The sequence below is a fragment of the Acinonyx jubatus genome, chromosome B4 (assembly GCF_027475565.1).
Source record: "Acinonyx jubatus isolate Ajub_Pintada_27869175 chromosome B4, VMU_Ajub_asm_v1.0, whole genome shotgun sequence".
NCBI classification, from domain to species: domain Eukaryota; kingdom Metazoa; phylum Chordata; class Mammalia; order Carnivora; family Felidae; genus Acinonyx; species Acinonyx jubatus.
Window position 1 is genome coordinate 121,592,640 of NC_069387.1, and position 21,531 is coordinate 121,614,170.

General features: G+C 43.5%; 1 protein-coding gene across 1 annotated transcript in view; it reads right to left on the reverse strand.

Annotated features, from left to right (window-relative positions):
- The window catches only part of LOC106971877 (putative tetratricopeptide repeat protein 41), a 60,495-nt gene that overhangs the window by 16,303 nt on the left and 22,661 nt on the right, over positions 1-21,531 (reverse strand). The window contains 6 exon segments of the mRNA XM_053199637.1: positions 3,747-3,886; positions 13,120-13,298; positions 14,143-14,171; positions 14,173-14,342; positions 20,663-20,870; positions 20,872-20,903. Of these exon segments, the coding sequence (XP_053055612.1) occupies positions 3,747-3,886; positions 13,120-13,298; positions 14,143-14,171; positions 14,173-14,342; positions 20,663-20,870; positions 20,872-20,903 (758 nt within the window).

The window sequence follows — 21,531 nt, forward strand, 5'->3', positions numbered from 1 at the left end:
GGGAAACACGCTTGTCTACCCCATGCCAAGGTCTGCTCAATTCCTTGGAGCTCTGTACTTTGAACTGCCCAGCTGGCTTTGGAGGGCCAGTCCCAGAACCCACCTAAGTGCCCCTGGTTCCCTCCCTGGTATCCTCTGCTCACCAAGGTCCTAGCATGCCTGTAACCAGTCCTGCCTGCATGAGGGTGCCTCAGAAGCTATACTCTGTATATCAAGGATTATAGCTTCATACATGTCAATGCTAGAAGAGATTCTGTATAGTAAGGAGTTATTGCAGACAGACTTTAGGGTCAGACAGGCCTAGCTTGAACTCCCAGCTCCAAATCTGCTGGCTGTGGGAGCTGAAGTAGTTTAAATTATTCTATGTTTCTGACCTTCAGTTCCCTCCTCTATAAAATGGGGGTAGCAATACATACCACATCAGGTATATTTGAAGACAAAAGATCATGAGCATAAAGTGTCATACATAACAAGCATTCAACAAATGAGAACTATTACTATCAAAGTGGATTTATAGATGAGATCTAGTGAGGAGAAGTGGCTTGCCCAAGGTGACCTTGGATCTTCTAGCCATGGTGGTAGATTGCAAAAACAGCTGTAACCCCCCATGCCAACCCGTACTGATTCCCCTTTGCAATGTCACTCTCCTCCACCAAGAGGTGGAGTCTCTCCCCCACTCACAGCAATGGACAGATCATCTAATCAAAAAATCAACAAGGAAACAATGGCTTTGAATGACACAATGGACCAGGTGGACTTAACAGGTATATTTAGAACACTTCATCCTAAAGCAGCAGAATATACATTCTTCTCCAGTGCACATGGAATGTTCTCCAGAATAGACCATATACTTGGACACAATTTGGCCCTCAGCAAGTACAAAAAATCGAGATCATACCGTGCATATTTTAAGACCACAGCACTATGAAACTCGAAATCAACCACAAGAAAAAAATTGGAAAGGTAACAAATACTTGGAGACTGGAGAACATCCTATGAAAGAATGAATGGGCTAACCAAGCAGTTAAAGAGGAAATTAAGAAGTATATGGAAGTCAATGAAAATGATAACACCACAACCCAAAACCTCTGGGATGCAGCAAAGGCGGTCATAAGAGGAAAGTATATAGGAATCCAGGCCTTCCTAAAAAAGGAAGAAAGATCTCAGATACACAACCTAACCTTATGCCTTAAGGAGCTGGAAAAAGAACAGCAAATAAAACCCAAAACCAGCAGAAGACAGGAAATAATAAAGATTAGAGCAGAAATTATGATATAGAAAAAAACCAAACAAACAAACAAAAACCAGTAGAACAGATCAATGAAACCAGAAGCTGGTTCTTTGAAAGAATTAACAAAATTGATAAACCACTAGCCAGTTTGATCAAAAATAAAAAGGAAAGGACCCAAATAAATAAAATCAAGAATGAAAGAGGAGAGATCACAACCAACACAACAGAAATAAAAACAATAATAAGAGAATATTATGAGCAATTATATGCCAATAAAATGGGCAATCTGGAAGAAATGGACAAATTCCTAGAAACATATACACTACCAAAACTGAAACAGGAAGAAATAGAAAATTCGAACAGACCCATAACCAGTAAAGAAGTCGAATTAGTAATCAAAAATCTGCCAAAAAACAAGAGTCCAGGGCCAGATGACTTTCCAGAGGAATTCTACCAAACACTTAAGGAAGAAGTAACACCTACTCTCTTGAAGCTGTTCCAAAAAATACAAATGGAAGGAAAACTTCCAAACTCTTTCTATGAGGCCAGCATTACCTTGATTCCAAAACCAGACAGAGACCCCACTAAACAGGTGAACTATAGACCAATTTCCCTGATGAACATGGATGCAAAAATCCTCAACAAGATATTAGCCAACCGGATCCAACAATACACTAATAAAATTATTCACCACGACCAAGTGGGATTTATACCTGGGATACAGGGCTGGTTCAATATCTGCAAAACAATTAACGTGATTCATCACATCAATAAAAGAAAGGACAAGAACCATATGATCCTCTCAATAGATGCAGAGAAAGCATTTGACAAAATATAGCATCCTTTCTTGATAAAAACCCTCAAGAAAGTAGGGATAGAAGGATCATACCTCAAGATCATAAAAGCCATATATGAAGAACCCAATGCTAACATCATTCTTAATGGGCCAGAAAAGACCCCGAATAGTCAAAGCAATTTTGAAAAAGAAAACCAAAGCAGGAGGCATCTCAATCCCAGACTTCAAGCTGTATTACAAAGCTGTAATCATCAAGACAGTATGGCACTGGTACAAAAACAGACACTCAGATCAATGGAACAGAATAGAGAACCCAGAAATGGACCCACAAACATTAGTGGCCATCTAATCTTTGACAAAGCAGTAAAGAATATCCAATGGAATAAAGACAATCTCTTCAGCAAGTGGTGCTGGGAAAACTGGACAGCGACATGCAGAGGAATGAATCTGGATCACTTTCTTACACAATTCACAAAAATAAACTCAAAGTGGATGAAAGACCTCAATGTAAGACAGGAAGCCATCAAAATCCTCAAGGATAAAGCAGGAAAAAATCTCTTTGATCTTGGCCACAGCAACTTCTTACTCAACACATCTCCAGAGGCAAGGGAAACAAAAGCAAAAATGAACTACTGGGACCTCATCAAAATAAAAAGTTTCTGCACAGCGAAGGAAAACAATCAGCAAAACTAAAAGGCAACTGACAGAATGGGAGAAGATATTTGCAAACGACGTATCAGATAAAGGGTTAGTATCCAAAACCTATAAAGAACTTATCAAACTCAACACCCAAAAAACAAATAATCCAATGAAGAAATGGGCAAACGACATGAATAGACACTTCTCCAAAGAATAAATTCAGATGGCCAACCGACACATGAAAAAATGCTCAACTTCACTCATCATCAGGGAAATACAAATCAAAACCACAATGAGATACCACTTGACCCCTGTCAGAATGGCTAACATTAACAGCTCAGGCAACAACAGATGTTGGCGAGGATGCGGAGAAAGAGGATCTCTTTTGCATTGTTGGTGGGAATGCAAGCTGGTGCAGCCACTCTGGAAAACAGTATGGAGGTTCCTCAAAAAATTAAAAATAGAACTACCCTACAACCCAGAAATTTCACTACTAGGTATTTATCCAAGGGATACAGGTGTGCTGTTTCGAAGGGACACATGCACCCCCATGTTTATAGCAGCACTATCAACAATGGCCAAAGTATGGAAAAAGCCCAAATGCCCATCGATGGATGAATGGATAAAGAACATGTGGTATATATATACAATGGGGTATTACTCGGCAATCAAAAATAATGAAATCTTGCCATTTGCAACTCCATGGATGGAACTAGAGGGTATTATGCTAAGCGAAATTAGTCAATCAGAGAAAGACAAATATCATATGACTTCACTCATATGAGGACTTTAAGAGACAAAACAGATGAACATAGGGGAAGGGAAATAAAAATAATATAAAAACAGGGAGGGGGACCAAACATAAGAGACTCTTAAATATGGAGAACAAACAGAGGGTTACTGGAGGGGTTGTGGGAGGGGGGATGGGCTAAATGGGTAAGGGGCACTAAGGAATCTACTCCTGAAATCATTGTTGCACTATAAGCTAACTAACTTGGATGTAAATTCAATAAATTATATGAAAAATTAAAAATTTTTAAATTTAAAAAAATAAAAAAATAAAGCCATTTCCCACTTTACCTGCACTAACATGTTCTCGACAGTCAAGAATAATCCTTCTGCTTCATTGATCTTGCCCATAAGCTTCAGAAATTTCGCAATAAAGAACATTAATCGGCATTTGTCCATGGTGGTAACCTCAAAAAGCCTGCATTCCAGCACTAGAATGGAAAGAAAGGTAAATAAACCTAAAGCATATTCAGAAAGGAACAAAGAGCATCCAATACTTAATCTTGACACAGGAGTTAAACACATTATCCACACTTCAGTATTTCTCTCTCAAGGGATTAGCTCTTTGCTTTTATTAATGTTTACATATATTACCAAGTATTTCAAACAATGACATAAACAACAACTCTAATGCTTTTAAATGATCTTTTGATATGTAAAATTTGAAAACCAGAGAGTCAAAGAGTATTTCTATAGTGCAGTCTATATAATGCTGCAATTTGAACTTGGGGGGCATTGTCAGGCAAGAATAAAAAGGTGTTTAAATTACACAATTCTGCCCTCTGTTGTAACTATCTTGAATTACTGGCTGTGACAGAAAGAACAAAATGTTAAAAGGACCAAATAAGGAACATAGTGTGTGTGTGTGTGTGTGTGTGTGTGTGTTATACCCTATTATATACAAATGAAAATACACAGAATTTTTTAACTTGAAGATTCAGTTAAATACATGGTACTACAAAGTCATCATTTTCATAATTTTTCTTCCCAAACATCCCAGTATATGAACTTATACATTTGACGACTGTTTCATTTCAAATTATTGTATCTAATCTGCTGGACAAAAATATATTCCTTGTTCTTCATCTGTTCCATCGCTCACGCCGTAGGCCACTCAGACAATGAATGCACTCCTGTTTTCCTTCTGCCAACTTCTCCAGGGATCACCAATTGTGCACAGTACAAATATTTATTGAACATCTACTATGTGTCAGACAATATCCTAGGCTCCCAACAAAAAGCATTGCAGCCCTCAGCACCACAGAGAGGCCAGGAGGCTTTGAACCAAAGCTGTAGTGCTTCGAGTCCAAGAGCTAAAACTAAATCAGAGTCAAGGGAAAGAGACAAGACTCTCGGCCACAGTGGCCATCCAAGCAAACGAACCTAAGGTGGGTATGAGAACTGGTGGGTCAAGCCAAGTGACAAAGGAATCTAAGAACTGTAAGTAGCTGCTTAGAGCAGCCGAGGGTGGTCTGGACAAATTGCTGAGGGATGGGCCCTTGCCCAGGGCCGGCTTGGTCTTGCAAATTCTATGAGGATTACCAGGTCCAGCCCACCTGTCAAGGGCTGAGGTGGGAATGGACTATGTTCATTCACTATGTTCCACACTCAATTCAACAATCTCAGTGCTCCGACAAGTCTTCATTCATGAACCTTTCCTGCCACTGACCACATCCTCATGTTCATTTACTTAGCACAAACATATAGTTGGGATAGATAAGAAAATAACTTTTCTCACTATAAAACTAGTATGTGTACATTATAGGAAAATTGAGAAATATAGAAAAGTACAAAGAAGAAATCACTCATAATTGCATTATTCAAAGATAATCTGCATTAACATATTGTTGTATGTACCTCTGATCTTTTGCATGTATCCAAACACATTTTTTTAATGTTTATTTTTGAGAGAGAGAGAGAGAGCACACGAACGGAGAGGGGCAGAGACAGGTGGGGGGACAAAGGCTCCAAAGAGGGCTCTGCACTGACAGCAGAGAGCCCGATATGAGGCTCAAACTCATGAACCTCGAGATCATGACCTGAGCTGAACTGAGCCACCCAGATGCTCCATACACATTTTTTAAAAATAAACTTGAGGGGCACCTGGGTGGCTCAGTTGGTTAAGCATCCAACTCTTGATTTCAGCTCAGGTCATATCTCACAGTTGTGGGATCAAACGCTGTTTCGGGCTCAGAGCAGATCTCAGAGCCTGCTTGGGATTCTCTCTCTCTCTCTCTCTCTCTCTCTCTCTCTCTGCCCCTCTATTGCTTGTGCTCTCTCTGTCTCTCAAAATAAATAAACTTATTTATAAACTCTCTCAAAAAAAAATAAACTTGAGATCATCCTATACATTATGTGTTTTTTTTTTAAGTTAATGGTCTCTTTATGGGGCGGGGGGGGGGGGGGGGGTGCGACTAACATTTACAGCTTGGAATGGGCGTAAAGTTTAACTGCCCGAATAGCAGTGTTGATGGTTGCACTGGAATCCACAGCCACAGCCTCCTCTGCTGGCTCCAAGCCATGGTTTCAGACAGATTTAAAAATGGAGTATAAAGATGCCCCCCGCTGCCCCGGTAAAGTTTTCTTTTTAAAATTTTGTGTGAATGGTGACAGCCCCACATCCATTTCGCTCTAGTAAAATGCGATCAACATTACCATCACATGTGGCATGCCAGTGGGATGTGTGTCATCCTCAATATGGTTCTGGACACACCAAGTATAAGAAAGCCATCCTGCTAAGTGGGGCTACATCCAGACAGTTTATCCTTCATACAAATGAATATAAATTCAAACCATGAAAAGAACCATGAAAGAGATGGTGATATGAACTACGGGAGGTTTCTCCATAGAAATGACAATTGAGCTGAGAGTTTAAAAAAGAATAGAAGCTGTTGCAGCAAAATGAGGGAGGGAGGGTGTAAAAATTCTGGGCAGAGGAAGAGCACAATGCAAAGGCTCTAGGGCAGGAAAAAGCAAGGTGCTTAGGGGACTGAAGAGCAGAGAGAGCGAGCTGTTTGGTTCAGGATCAGGGTGGAGACATAGGAAGGGGCCATTCAGTAGCCACACCACGCCCGGTGCTGCTGCGGATGCCAGGAACACAGCAGTGAACGCAAGAGGCAGAGTCCTCCTTTCGTGGAGCTTACATCCCAGCAGCTGGGAGGGTCAGAGAGGAGAGGGCAGTAGGGAGCAGAGACAGACAATAAAAAATTAATTAATTAATTTAAAAACAAAAAGGAAACTAGACAAAGTCAGGTAGCAGTAAAAGCTATGCCAAGAATTAAAACCCACTGACAAGATAGAGAATGACTAGGTATAACATCAGATGGGGTAGGCCACTCTGAGAAAATGACACTTTGGCTGAGATCTAAATAACCAGAAAGAACTGGTACTACAAAAATATGAGTGGGAAGAACATTCCTGGCAGAGGCAACAGCTGGTGCCAAGGCCAAAAGGCAGAATGTACTTGAAGGACAGAAAGAAGGCCAGAGTGGCTGGCATCTAGAGGCCAAAAGGAAGATTCTTATAAGATGACGCTACCTAGGCATGTCGGGGGTAGATTATACAAACGATTATAAATTAAACTGAGGAGTTCAGATTTTAGTATCGGTGCAGCAACAGGTCTCTGGAATGATCTTAACCTGGAAAGTGACATGATCTGGTTTATATTCTTAAAAGCTCATTCTGGCTACTAAACAGAAATGGAACTTTTTTGGAACAAAAATGAAAGTAGGAGGACTAGTTAGGAGGCCATTACGATAGGCCAGGTGAGAGGTGATGGTGGCTGGTGAGCCACTGATGGCAGTAAAAAGCTGAGGTTAGGATATCCCCTCTCACCACTCCTACTGAATGATACTGGGAGTCCCAGCTAGTGCAATAAGACAAGAAAAGGAAATAAAAGATATACATGTTGGGAAGGAAGAAATAAAACTGATTTTGTTCACAAATGATAGACCTGTCTGTGTAGAAAATCCCAAAGAATCAACAAAAAACCCATAGAACTGGTAAGTGATTATAACAAGGTTGCAGGATACAAGGTTAATATACAAAAGCCAACTGCTTTCCTATAGACCAGCAATGAACAATTGGAATTAGAAATTTAAAACACAATACCACTTATAATAGTACCCCATAAATGAGAAACTTAGGCCTAAATCTAACAGAATATGTACTTGATCTATATACAGAGAACCACAAAATTCTGATAAAGGATATCAAAGAAGATCTAAATAAACTGAGAGAGATTCTATGTTGATGGACTGGAAGACTCAACATTGTTAAGATGCTTGACTTATAAATTCAATACAATACCAATAAATCTTCTCTAGATGTCTAACTGATCTTTGACAAAGTAGCAAAGACAATTCAATGGAAGGAGTCTTAATTAACAAGTTGTTCTGGAACAACTGAACATCTGCATAAAAAAAAAATTAATCTAGACAGAGATATTACACCTTTCGCAAAACACATAGTCAAAATGGATCATAGCCTTAAATATAAAATGAAATACTACAAAAGTTTTAGAAGGAAACAGAAAAAAAACCTATGTGACCTTGGTTTTGGTCATGATTTATTAAATACACCACAAAAAGCATAACCCATGAAAGAAAATACTGATTAAGTTAGACCTTATTAAAATTCAAAACTTGGTGGAGTTTCTGGGTGGCTCAGTCAGTTAAATGTCCCACATTTGATTTTAGCTCAGGTCATGTTCTCATGATGGTAAGATCTAGCCCTGCATCAGTCTCCACCCTGGGTGTGGAGCCTGCTTAGGAGTCTCTCTCTCCCTCTCCATCTGCCCCTCCCTTGCTCACATGCGTGCACACACACTTGCACTCTCTCGCTCTCTCACTCTCAAAACTATATATATATATATATATATATATATATATATATATATATATATCAGTGATAAGAAGTAAAGTCAGACAAGAACTAAAAATGTTCTTTGCATGGCCTGCTCAAGATCTTGCCTATTTTTATTGAAGGGTTCATGATTTTATTTAAGAGCATTTTACTTATTAAAAGTATTAATCTTTTGCCTGCCACGTATGTCACAAATATTTTTGCCAGTTATCACTAGTCTTATAATTGTGTTTTTAATTTTCTGAGTTGTGTTGTTTTGTTTTGATTTACATGTTGTAATTTCATTTATTTAGACACATTTATCGACTGTCTTCTTTGTGATTTACTCTTTTGCTTTCTTGCTTAGACGCCAACATTTTCTTATAGTTTTTTTTAACATAAAATTTCATTAATTTACATTTAACTCTAATCTTCTTGGGATTTATTTTGGTGTAATGGCTCAGGTAACTTAACTTCTTACCAAGTAGTGAACCATTATCACAGCACTATTTATTCAATTTATTCCATAATCTTTCTAATTTGAAAAGTTTCTATCACTTACTAATTTTTTATATCCATACCTGAGTCCGTACCTGAGCTTTCTATTTTGTTCCACTGAGCTATTTTTGCTCCCAGTAGCATTTTTAAAGTTAATACAGCTTCATAATATGTTTAAATAAGTTGACATTCAAATTGCCCTCATTATTTTAAACTCTTACTCTCACATATCTTCTTCTCCAAGAACTTTAAAATCATTTTGAAAATTTAGAAATGTTTTAATCCCATTGGGATTTCAATTAGAATTGTCTTAATGTACATAAATCAATTGTGGAAGAACCGACAGCTTTACAATATTGAGTTGCTCTATCCAAGAATATGGTATGTCTCCCTATATACTAAAATTTTATTTTCTATAATTCTGAAACAGTTTTATAAAAATAAAGATCCACACATTTCTTGTTACATTTATTTGTAGATACTTCATATTTCCTGTGGCTACTGTAAATTGTCTTTTGTTCTTTTTATTTTTCTGTTGAGCTATTTTTTAAATTATTTGTAATAAATGATTTGTTCCACCTAAAATATTTAGAAGTTTCCAAAAGTATCAGAGGGCAAAACATCATACATTACTCATGAAAAGCTGATATTGTCCCATTTACTACAACCTTCTGACAAGATCCTGCACTGTGATGCATTTACCCTTTGCTCCAACAAGAAAGCCTGACCCTGAAAAACAACATGATTCTCCCCAACCCACCACATCTGCCACCTGGGAGGGTAGTCAGCCATCTGCCAACATGGAGCCATTCTGGGACCAGTCCTTCTGCCACATCTGTTTTTAGTCTGTCTCTTCTGGTGTTTGACTTTGTCTAAAAATGCAACTGCAGCCAGAAATGGATTCTCTCCACTTTTTTGTGACCCAGGACTCCAGCTAAAAACAAGCTGATCATATCACACAGATAATCTGTAAAACCTGACCCGACCATGGCATTGTCCTCTAGACTCAAAGACCTCCCTACCGGCCTTCCGTCAGAGATGTAACTTGCCCAGAGGCAATTCGCAAGGAAGGGCAAACCCAGGCAGCAAGTGGACAGGCAGGAAGCAAGGGGCAAAAGCGATTTCCAGACTCACAGCCAGGCATCTTTTCCACCAACCGAGCAAGTTAGGGTTCTGGTTCTCATCACAGCCACCAGGGGGAGCCAAAGCACATAGTCCGGCGGCAGGCCCTAGGATGGGGGCGGGGCACGCATTCTTTTCCAGAGCTGCAGCCACAGACTCCCGGCGGGGAGTGACCTCACACACCCGTCGGCTCCCCCATCAGGTTGATGAGCCTGCCCACCCTCTCTTGGACCTGTACTGGCCTTGCTGAATTCTTCAGGTTCATCACTCTCCCCCTGACTCAGGGTCCTCAAACATGCTGTTCCCTCGGCCCTCTGTCCCATCAGCTCTCACTCCTCCTCCAAACCTCAGATGAAATGTCACTTATTCAAAGTGTCTTCTGCAGTTCCTGAGACAAGGCCACACCTCCTGCTCCGGGCTCCGGGCCGGGCCACCACCACCGTGTACCGCTCCCTCAGCTGCACTTCTCAGTAGCGTCTGTTTTATACTCTACCATAAGCTCCATCAGGGCAGGAGCCCTGTCTGTCTTGTCCACTGCTGCGTCCCTGGCATCTAGCACCAGGCTCACCACGACGCAGGCACTCAGTGAACGCTTGAATTAATTCAGAGGATCAGCTTGTAATCATGGCAAAGCACGCTTGCCCAGACCTCTTTATTAGAAGGGAGGACAGGGCTGAAGTGGCAAGCAATTCCTGAGACCGCAGCCCATAATACAGGATTTCTCAAAAACCTGCCTGAAAGAACATTCCTGCTTAAGGGTCTTGCCTCCAGCAGCACCCTAGGAGGGCAGAATGTCTCAGGACTGCGTGTGGCTACATAACCACGGTAGGAAAAGCCATGTCTGGGGGAGGCCCAGACAGCAGCCAGACCCCTGGAAAGCCTCCTCTGACGATTATACAGGATTCCTGCTATCATTAAACCCATTCCAATGAATCAAAGGCTATTCTATCACTTTGGTGACAAGTAGCTGGTCTTATTGAGAAGAAAAGCTAGTAAAAACAAGATAAAAGGGGCTAGCCAGATGCCCGAGGCTTCCCTTGCATACTTTTGGCTTCCTAATCTTGTTTGCCTGCTGCCTCCACCAACTAACTGCCCAGATAACACCACTGATAAGGGCCCCCTCCCCTTTTTCTTTTGTGTCTCCACCCCCTACCCTCCCAGCCATAAAAGGAGGCCAATGCCAAGGTTCAGGGCTCAGCCTTTGGAGGTGACTCCGCTGGGCCAGCACCCGTGGGCAATAAAACAGTCTCTTCTGATTCCCAGAGAGTGCGTGGGCTTGTCTCTTCCTGGGCGCTGAGTATTTGCTGTAACATTATGACTTCTATTTTCAGCAACCCAAATGGGAGGACTTCAGGAAGACCACCCCCCCCCCCCACACACACACAAATGGCCATAGACTGACTCTGCTTTGCTTTATGAAGACTGATGAGAGAAAGGGAATGAGGGCCCGGTTGCCATGAGAGAGAGGATGCAAGAGGCCATATTCCCAAGTAAAATCTATGGGAATCGGCCAAGACTGAACACAAGGGATGAGGAAGGTGGAAGGTGGCAAAGGCAGCAGTGATGGAGGCCGGGACCCCCTGCTAAGGAGCCCCCTGGGGCCTGGAGTAAGCAGAGACTACCCAGCAGCAGCTCAGAGCAGCATGCTTATGGAATCACCAGAAAGCCCTGCACATGTCTCCAGCCTAACTCAAAGGGACACATTCTGAACTAGGCTCATTTACATCCAGAAAATTCTCACACGCTAAAATGTTAGGTGATTTCCTCCCACTGGCAACCCCCAGCCCCCAGGCCTTTCCATCACCATAACAACCATGTGCCAACAAGCAGGGTGACATCATCAGGAAGGACTTTCACCCCCACCTCAAGATCTCTTCTGGGGGCTAGCTTCCAGCTTCCTATGACATACAGTGCTCCCCCCACACCACCTCCCGCCCCCTCCCTGCTTCCTCCGCCCTACCACCCTAAGCACTGATGCAATTCCAGAGGCATCCTGGCTTTATTTGACACACTGGAATCTGTGGAGGATCGTTTGGGTCCTTCCACACGGAGGGTTTAGTGGATCGGAGAAATTCCAAAGGTACATAACTCATACGTGGCAGTGAGAATACAGGGAAAGGCTACATGCTTAAGGACCAAAAGGGATGCTGGAATACCACAGCCCAAATCCACTCCTAACTACCCGGGAGACCTTGGGCAACTCGCTTCACCTCTCTGAGACTCAGTTTCCTGAGTTTCAACCAAGGCATTAGCAGGACTGCAGAGATTTGACATGAATCAAGCAAAAGACATATAAAGAATTGAACTTAGAGCCTGGCCCGTGACAAATGCTCAAGATCTGTTATTATGACCACTAGATGGCAAAACCATGAGAGCAGGGGTCATTTTTGAGCTAGTGTTGAATTCGTTGAACTAGTTCACTGATGATATCAGTAGCACCCAGTGAGTCCGATGTCCCAGAGAAGGTGCGCAGTTACTATCTGTTGAAAGAATGAATGAATGTTATTACTGTTTAGTGAGCCCGGAAATACAGGGGGAGAGAGAGAGACAGGCAAGGGAGAAAGGGAAGAAATATGAGCCAAAGTGCTGTCCAGATCCAAGCCCTTAGGCAGCAAGTCCAAGTACTGCCATTGCAATTCAGATCGAAGCCGTCCTCAACAGCAATGGCGTGTCTCCAGGGCCGAGTGAGGGGCACCGGAGGGAGCTGGGGGCACTGTGAGCAGATGGAGGGAACACGGAAAGAACAAGCTGGGAGGGAGTATCCAAAATAATTCGGATTTGCATCTATGTCATCTGAACTACCCAGCTGGTCACTCAGGAAAGCTGTTGATCGAGCAGCAACACTGTTGGTGGCTCTCAGGGAAGGGGTCACATACACCGATCTTCCAAAAGGCCATCAAGGCTGCAAACGCAGATCAAGGAGGGAGATGTTAGCAGTGTGGTTGAAGCCATGAGAAAATAGAGAAAGAAAAAAATGCATAGGAAACAGCCACAGCAAGACGATACAGAGGAGCCATTTCAGAATTAACACTTTCCCCCCCATTTCCTAGCTTCAGAAATTGGTGGCCTACATTGTGGGTAGGAACACACAGGGAGGTCTGTTGGAGTGATTGGAATTAGATGAGGAAACGGGAGAACAGTAACTCTTGGCCACTTAACATCCCAGCGAAATGGACTATGGAAACCTAGCTACTCACTGTACCTGACAGTGTATGTCTCTTCCTCATTTTATGGCACTTCTCAGCTTTAACCTTGGCCACTGTGAGTAAATAGGCCCCAGCAGCATCATACCCGACTTCTGCTAACACATTCCAGTAGTGGATGAGGTGCAGCCATGTCCAGAAGCTCAGGTTTTGGATCTTCGATACAGAATCTGTGATACTTGTAACACAATGAATTCATGTGAGTCATTTTAGTATTTCATGCCTTGAAGGAAGCTGTTCGATTTGCCCCATCCCATTAGCCTATTCATAAACTCCTTGACCACTACGACTTTGGTAGGTCACCAGATAGATGTGAACTTGTCCCTCTTAAGCAGTCAAAGCCATTGCCGCGTCTCTGTCCAGGAGGCCCCTCCTCTAGGCAGGCTCCCCGAATCTACCAGGCAGAGCAAGCCCCTCCCTGTCCCGAGCGTGCCCAGCTCTGGGTCTTTGCTCTAGTGAAGCACTGTTCCCCATGTGTAGCTCTTCTCTGGCTCCACATCTGCCCAGCTAGATAGAGCCAGATTTCACTCATTCCTGCATCCCCGGGGCCTCCAAGAACATGGGAGACAGAGTGGGTCAATGATACACATCTGCCAAAGGGGTACATAAGAGGACAAGAAAGCAGGGGAGATGAAGAGAAGGAGAAGGGTGGAGAGGAGGGAGAAGAAAGGAAAGGGAGGAGATTAGGTGGGTCCGGCAGGAGAATATAGCCAATCCTTTGTCCTTGCCCAACTACAAGTCCTTCTCTCTCTGGAATCCTCCTCTCTGAGAGGAATCCATGTGGATTCAAGAAGGGAAGAGAACACTGCAGAGCCAGACGATCCAATGGAGCAACGCTGGGAATCCGTCAGCCACAGAAACTGGTGCCGAATGATGGGCCCATCCGAATGAACGAATGGGTTGCCAAACGACTAAGTGAATGAACGTGCCCTGCTGAAAGGAGCCATGGGTATCCAAACACAGTGTTTGGCGAAGGAGGAACGAAATCTGCCCAAACGCCACATGAAGAGGACACGTCTTACCTAGGACTTGACAGAAAGCTGCACAACCCCCACCCAGGAGCCACTCATTTTCAAATGCCACGGCAGCTCCTCAAATACCCTCCAGAAAGTGGTTTGCCATTGGAAGTATTGAACTAAGATTCGGTGGAAATGTGTCTTCTTGTGATTTGTTGGGTTCTGAAAGGTATATGGACGGCTTTCTCTGACAGGAGTGACCACACCTATTGAAAAATCAATGACAGTTGAATGTGTCTGCCTTCTTACTGTATGAAAACATACAGTAGTGGGGCACCTGGGTGGCTCAGTCGGTTAAGCGTCCGACTTCGGCTCAGGTCATGATCTCGCGGTCCGTGAGTTCAAGCCCCGTGTCAGGCTCTGTGCTGATGGCTCAGAGCCTGGAGCCTGTTTCAGATTCTGTGTCTCCCTCTCTCTCTGACCCTCCCCCGTTCATGCTCTGTCTCTGTCTCAAAAATAAATAAACGTTAAAAAAAAAATTTTTTTTAAATAAAAAAATAAAACATACAGTAGATAACAGCTCTGTGGCCATAATTAGACACAATGAAATAGTAGCTTGAAAAAAAAACCTGAAATATTAAAAATATATCTTCTTTGATTTTTTTTTTTAATATTTATTTTTGAGAGACAGAGTGAGTGGGGAGGGGCAGAGAAAGAGAGAGACACAAAATCTGAAGCAGGCTCCAAGCTCTGACCTGTCGGCACAGAGTCCAATGTAGGGCTCGAACCCACAAACTGCAAGATCGTGACCTGAGCTGAAGTCGGATGCTTAACTGACTGAGCCACCCAGGTGCCCCCAAAGTGCATCTTCTTATAAGTCAGTCTGAATTTACCAAAGAATTAGTTACAGTTGTGATCACTGACCCAGATTTTTGAGAAGCTACGGAGCATGCTCATTTTTCATGGTGTCTTCCCCTCTCCCAAAGAAATATTTGTAACCCACTTTTCTATGTTAAACATATACCACGGCTACCACATAAATAAGCACTTTCCAAAATTTGAGGACACGCAATTTGGAGAAGTTCGCCTGCCACCTGGGTCTCATCTAGGCCGCGGGGAGCTAAGCAAATTAATGGCAAATTGGATGTTAGAGCCAAGTTTACTATGCTTTCACTAGCAAAGAGAAATGATTCCAACCAATCTTACTACCCAGAAACAACCTGCTTAAAAACAGAAGGGCTTGGTTTCATTAAAAACTTCAAGGGGGGTGCCTGGGTGGCTCAGTTAGTTAAGCGGTTAAGCCATCTGACTCTTGATTTCAGCTCAGGTCATGATCTCACGGTTCATGAGTTCGAGCCCTGCATCAGGCTCTGTGCTGGCAGTGCAGAGCCTGCTTGGGATTCTCTCTCTCTCTCCCTTTCTCTCTTTCAAAATAAATAAATAAACTTAAAAAAAAAAAAAAAGAACTTCAAGATACCTATCCTTGAAAGTTAAAAATAGAAGTATTTAAAATGTTCTGCTTGATGTTTTTTCTCGCAAGATGAATGGGACACAGGGCTGGATGGCACACCTGCTTCAGAAACCCATGGAAGAGGAAGGAAAGTTCCTCCTTGCACTGAGCATGGCAAGGGCATTTTTGTGGGGAATGAGAGAGAAAGAGAACTGGGACAAATGTTACCCTGCATCCGAGATTTAGAGTATTAAACACAGTGCTTAATGTGTACAAAACATTGTCATAAAAAACACTGAGTTTATTTTTTTTTAAGTTTATTTATTTATTTTCAGAGACACAGAGCGTGAACAGGGAAGGGGCAGAGAGAGGCAAGAGAGAATCCTGAGCAGGCTCCATGCTGCCAGCACAGAGCCTGATGTGAGGCTCCAACTCATGAACCATGAGATCATGGCCTGAGCAGAAATCAAGAGTCGGATGCTTAACCGACTGAGCCACCCAGGTGCCCTAAGTTTATCTTTGTACAAAATACCCTTGTGAGATATGAAAGGATATGAAAATCCCTGTGATTTTCCCATATAATTTCTCATGTCAACTTTCCTGGGCGAAGGGATGCCCAGAGAGCTGGTTAGGTACTGTTTCCCAGTGTGCCTGTGAGGGGGTTTCTGGAAGAGACTAGCACTTGAATGAGTCCACTGAGTGAAGGAGATTGCCCTCACCACTGCAGACGGGCCTCATCCAATCTGTTGAGGGCCGGAATAGAAAAAAAAAGGCAGAGGAAGGGCAAATCTTCCCCTCGGCTCCAGCTGGAACCTCTGTCTTCTCAGCACTCAGACCTTTAGACTTAGACTAGAAATTACAGCACTGACTCCCCTGGTCCCCACTAGCACTACCACCAGCTTTCCCGCACCTCTAGCTTGCAGACGGCAAGATCCTGGGACCTCCCAATGTCCACAATCACGTGAGCCAAAACTGCACAATAAATCTTTTTCTAGATATCTATGTAGAGATACACACATAGAGAGATACACAGAGATAGAAAGAGATAGAGAACTAATCCTAGTGGTCCTGTTTCTCCAGAGAACCCTAATACAATCTCCATATGACAAATGAAATTACTTAAAGTCAGAGGGGCCAGGTGGCTGGTCTCTGGCCAGCACGTGAGTGGAGAAGCAGGATTCAAACTTTCTGACTCGATTCCAGTGCTTCTCCACTTAACATGAGACGGGAGGGATGGCCTGACCACAGCATCATCTGTGCAAAGTTCAGCACAGTTCTCACGGGCACACTTTCTGGTGGACATTTCTGTACTGCTCTTTTCTCTCATGACAGGCTACATTGTGCTGTGTGGACAAATCACCTCAAAATCTCAGTGGCTTAAAACAGCAAAGGCTCATCGTGCCATCACAGATAATGAGGGTCCTGGCTGAATCTCCAAATCCAGGTCTGCCCATGCCAGGACTGACAGACCAGCCGCCATCTTGAACATCGCCAGTAGCCACATACAACTCGTTGCACAGAACGGGTCACATGATGCTCCCCAATAAAGGGACCAGAAAGTGCTTCCCATGGTGGGTGGAGGCGCTGGAAATATTGGCAATTAGCTGTCACAGCCACCACGGTGCTTATCATTGTGCCGGACGCTGTATATAAGCACCTTACGCTAGGTATACTTAGCATTTTTAATACCCTCGAGGTAAACACTACCATCATCCCCATTTTGCAGGTGAGAAACTGAGTCTTAGAAAGTTAAGCACCTTTCACAAGCCCAGGCCAGTTCTGTCAGATTGAAAGTCCTTGCTCTTAACAAGAAATCATTTATAGTAGATGCCATAGCGATCGCCAGTCGGAAAGAAGGTAGACTCTTTGCCAAACAGCACGCGGGCCTGGGAGTGAGGTAAAGACAGGGTGAAATGAGGCTGCTCCTCTACCATGACCACAGTGTCACCTGCAGGTAGCAGGTGAACAGGTAGTGAGTAGCTCACACTTCCCTTCCTGTGCTCATCCCTCCAGATCCTGATTCCACTGCAGGCAAACACCAGAGGCTGAGGGTCAGTACTGGCTCCTAAAACAAGGGATATGGAAGCTTCTAGAAATGGCAGGCCCAAAATGCCAACTGCCAGGAATAGCTGTGCATTCATTCAGCAAACATCTATTGAATGTAACTGGAGTGGGGCCCAGGGAACTCAGACCTGCTTGAAGGTGTTTGATGAAATGGAATAACACTTAGGCTAACAGAATTCAAGATTACCAGCTGATTTGCATGGATCATTTTGGGAAGGATGGTAGGTAAAAGGCCACAGGGGAGACAGATGAGTAAAACAAAGGGAGAATTCAGAATGGCTAACACTTCTTAAGAATTCACTATGGGCCAGGCCTAGTCTAAGTGCTTGTAATTACATGAATTACACATTGAATGCTTGCTAGTCATAATGTTCTGAGCTTGGTACACTTATTATTTTACAAAAGAGGGATGTGGGTAGAGAGGGATCTGGTCTTCAGCTAGGAAGTGGAAAAGCCAAGGCTCACCCCGATTTAGCATCAGGGGCCACTTTTACCCATTATGCTAGGCTGGACCCTTCTACTCAACAATTAATCGCTGCAAAATGGGCTTCACAGACTTGGTTTTCGGAGCTTCTATGAAGTGACGGGTTATACGAAGTAAAGGAAGGAGCTCTTTCCAGGAAGGGCTCCCTGAGACCCCGGGAGAGGGTGAGGTTTGGGGGAGGAGGTCGCATGGTTCAGGTCTCCCAGAAAACACCTTCTCTCCCTTTGGACACCAGCACCATCCCGACACCTCAAGGGCTGGCTGCCAGAGGGCAAAGAGACAGGGACCCCAGCATGAGGCTTGGTTTCCCTCGGGGGAGCCCTGCAGGGGCAGCTGGGAGGTACCCACGTCAGTAAGCACAAACCAGAAGAGCCTCTACGTGGTGGCCACAGCCAACAGACAGAGGAGCACAGGTAACACTGCTCAGGGTCTCCCGCAGGCATCTGGGGCAGGTGAGGACTTTCTAGGAGGCTGGTGGGAAACAGAACTGATACGACCTAACCTAGCCAGAGAACTTTCTGTGTACACGAGAAATAAATGGAATAAGGTATATGAAGCGGCTGGCACAGTGAAAGCGCTAAATAATAGTGGTGGTTATGATGGCCAGGGGCAACAAGATGTGACAATGCTCTGGCCGCACTAAAACAGCATTTCCCAGTTTTCTGGGTCTCCCCCCTAACCGCCCTTTCCCTTTTCAGCCCCACTGATATGCACGTATGCACACACACATGTACACGCATATGTTCACCCACATACAAAGAGTATATAAGGCCAAACAATCCTCAGCTCTAGTAGCAAAAAGGGAAAAGATGTTGCTGGACCACAGCCCAGGGTACAAAGCCTGCCTCTAGCCAATTTTTGGTAGGAGTAACTTAAGTTACAAATTGAATACAATACTTACAAACTGAATACAATATGTAAACAGAGTATTAATTTCAAAGGAAAGAAGCATCCACATATACGTGTGGCTAAGAGACTAGTTTGCCCCAAAATAATTGATAAGACATTGGGACAAAATATATCAAAAGATAGCCCTTTACCAAAAAATATCATAGCAGACTCAAGTCCTACAGCCTTCGCTTTGGCATCTTTTTTCTCCTTGTAGGATATGCTTTACTTCCCATGCTCAAGCTACCTGGAAGTGAATTGTTGCAATTACAATTCCTGGCGCCTCTGGTAAAGATGTATTCACATCCTGGTTGTTGTTGTTGTCTTTGTTTTCCTGACAATAGTGAATGTTGCCAGCAGTGCTTTCTTTAGGGGCTCACAGTGCAGAGAAGGGCTACAGCATATACCCAGAATTTTAACAGCCACACCATAGCCTTGTCCCTGCACCTCCAAGAGTGTTACTGTTCTACAGGAAAATGGAGAGACTAAGTGTGTTGCAAACCATCAGAGACCAAGTGAGCAGAAGAACTGACATCACACCTAAGAGCATCCTCACTCCCCACCCCCCTTCGCTACATTATGTAACTTAAGAGGTGGTGGGAATGACGACAATGTAGGAGGGAAACAATCTTTTAAAAAAGAAAGTGAAAGAGGACATAGTAAACCCGAAAGGAAATTTGCACAGAGCTTAGAATCTTTGCAGAGGCTGTGATGTAAGGTTTTTGAAGTCCACGAACCTGAAGTTCTCTGTGTGGCTAGAGGGCTCTGCTTCTAGGTCAAGAGTCTGTGATTGCCATTGTTTCTCAGATTCAGACCTCAATCCTTTCAGAAGGGGATAAGAATTTGATTTCAGGGGCGACAGCGTAGCTCAGTTGGTTAAGCATCCAGCTCTTGCTTTCGTCTCAAGTCATGATCTCATGGTTTGTGAGACTGAGCCCCACATTGGGCTCTGCATTGACAGCACAGAGGTTGTTTGGGACTCTCTCTCTCTCTGCCCCTCCCCACTTGCACAAGTGCACGCATGCTCTCTGTCTCTCTCAAAATAAATAAACTTTAAAAAAAAAAGAATTTGATTCCAGAATTAGGGCAGAAACTGCTAATGCCTATCCAATAACCATCTCCCTCATCTTTGTTAGTAACAGATGCCCACCTTAGTTTAGGGTAGCAACACACTCCATTGAAACCTCTGTTCCCCAACTTTTCTCATATCTAACTGTGGCCAAATGACGTTTTAGAGACAGAGTGGAAATGTTGGTGAAAACCTGGGAAAGCTCCTTAAAAGGAAATGCAAACCCTTCTTTTCATCCTTCCTATTGCCCAAAATGCGATGGCTGGAGCTCCAGCAGCCATGCTGCTTCCAGCAGTCATGCACATGAGATGACCCTGAGAATGCAAGCTAATGTGTGGATCAGGGACATAGAAGGAAGAGGGTCCCAGATGACTTTGTGGAGCCAACAGGGCAGCCCTGAACTGCCTCCTTTCAGAAAGTTCTCATGTGAGAGAATAAACCCTGGGATGTAAGCCGTTGAAGTCAGGTCTCAGTTACTCACAACCAGGTACAAGTATTAATTTATATGACCATGTATACCCATGTTTACAGATTCATTCCTACTTGAGAAACGTTAGCTGCAAGCTTTCCCTTGAATGCAAACTTCCCTTTTCCGAACTAGCAGGTACTTACACAGATTTAAGCCCTTAACCAAGAAGCTTGTGCTCCACAGCACTCTGCAGGGACTGGTGCCTGAAGTACAGGAGGCCATTGGGCTTCTCCTGGACCCACTGTCTGCTGGCATTGCGGAGGGCAGCCCAGTGCAACATGGTCACTTTGTAGTGATCCCTGTAGCCCAGCATGTCCAAAAGCTGGAATATCTCATCCTCGGCCAATCCACAATGTGAGATGCTCAAAAAAGCACAGAGTGTCGGCCACCCAGCCATCCGGTGCTGTACAGATAACACAATGACAGCAATGACAAAAAGAACCGTGCACATCTGCCAGGCATCATTCTAAACGGCTAAATGTCGTGTATGACTATACAACTTGTTTCCTTTAATCATCCTATAGGCAGATACTATATAACTTCCCCTGTCTTACAAATAAGAAAAATAAAGCCCAGAGATGTTAAATAAGTTAGCCAGTCACACAGGAGTAAGTGCAGAACTGGGATTTGAGCATAGACTGCCTGGCTTTGGAGCCCATACTTTCAGGCATTAAGTTATCATCCACTTTGTCCCAACTAATACGTCTATGTTAGCTATGGTTATAAGCTGGAAAGCTTGCCAATTATCATACTACTGAGCAGTCTATTAATACTTTCAAATATCAAGTTTGCATCGACGGGTCTGAATGGTTTTTTGGTATGATTGCTATCTTACCACAGACACCACTGGAGCCAGCTCTATGTTACTCACCTGACCCTTAGCTTTTTCAGCCAGAGCTGGATTCCCGCTGGCTTTATGACCAGCTTTAAAGAGATCCTTAAGACCACTGAGAGAAAGAACAGAGTCTACCGTTCTAAATGGACTTCTTGTGCCAGCACTGGGGAATGAACCTCAAACACCTATAATCTTT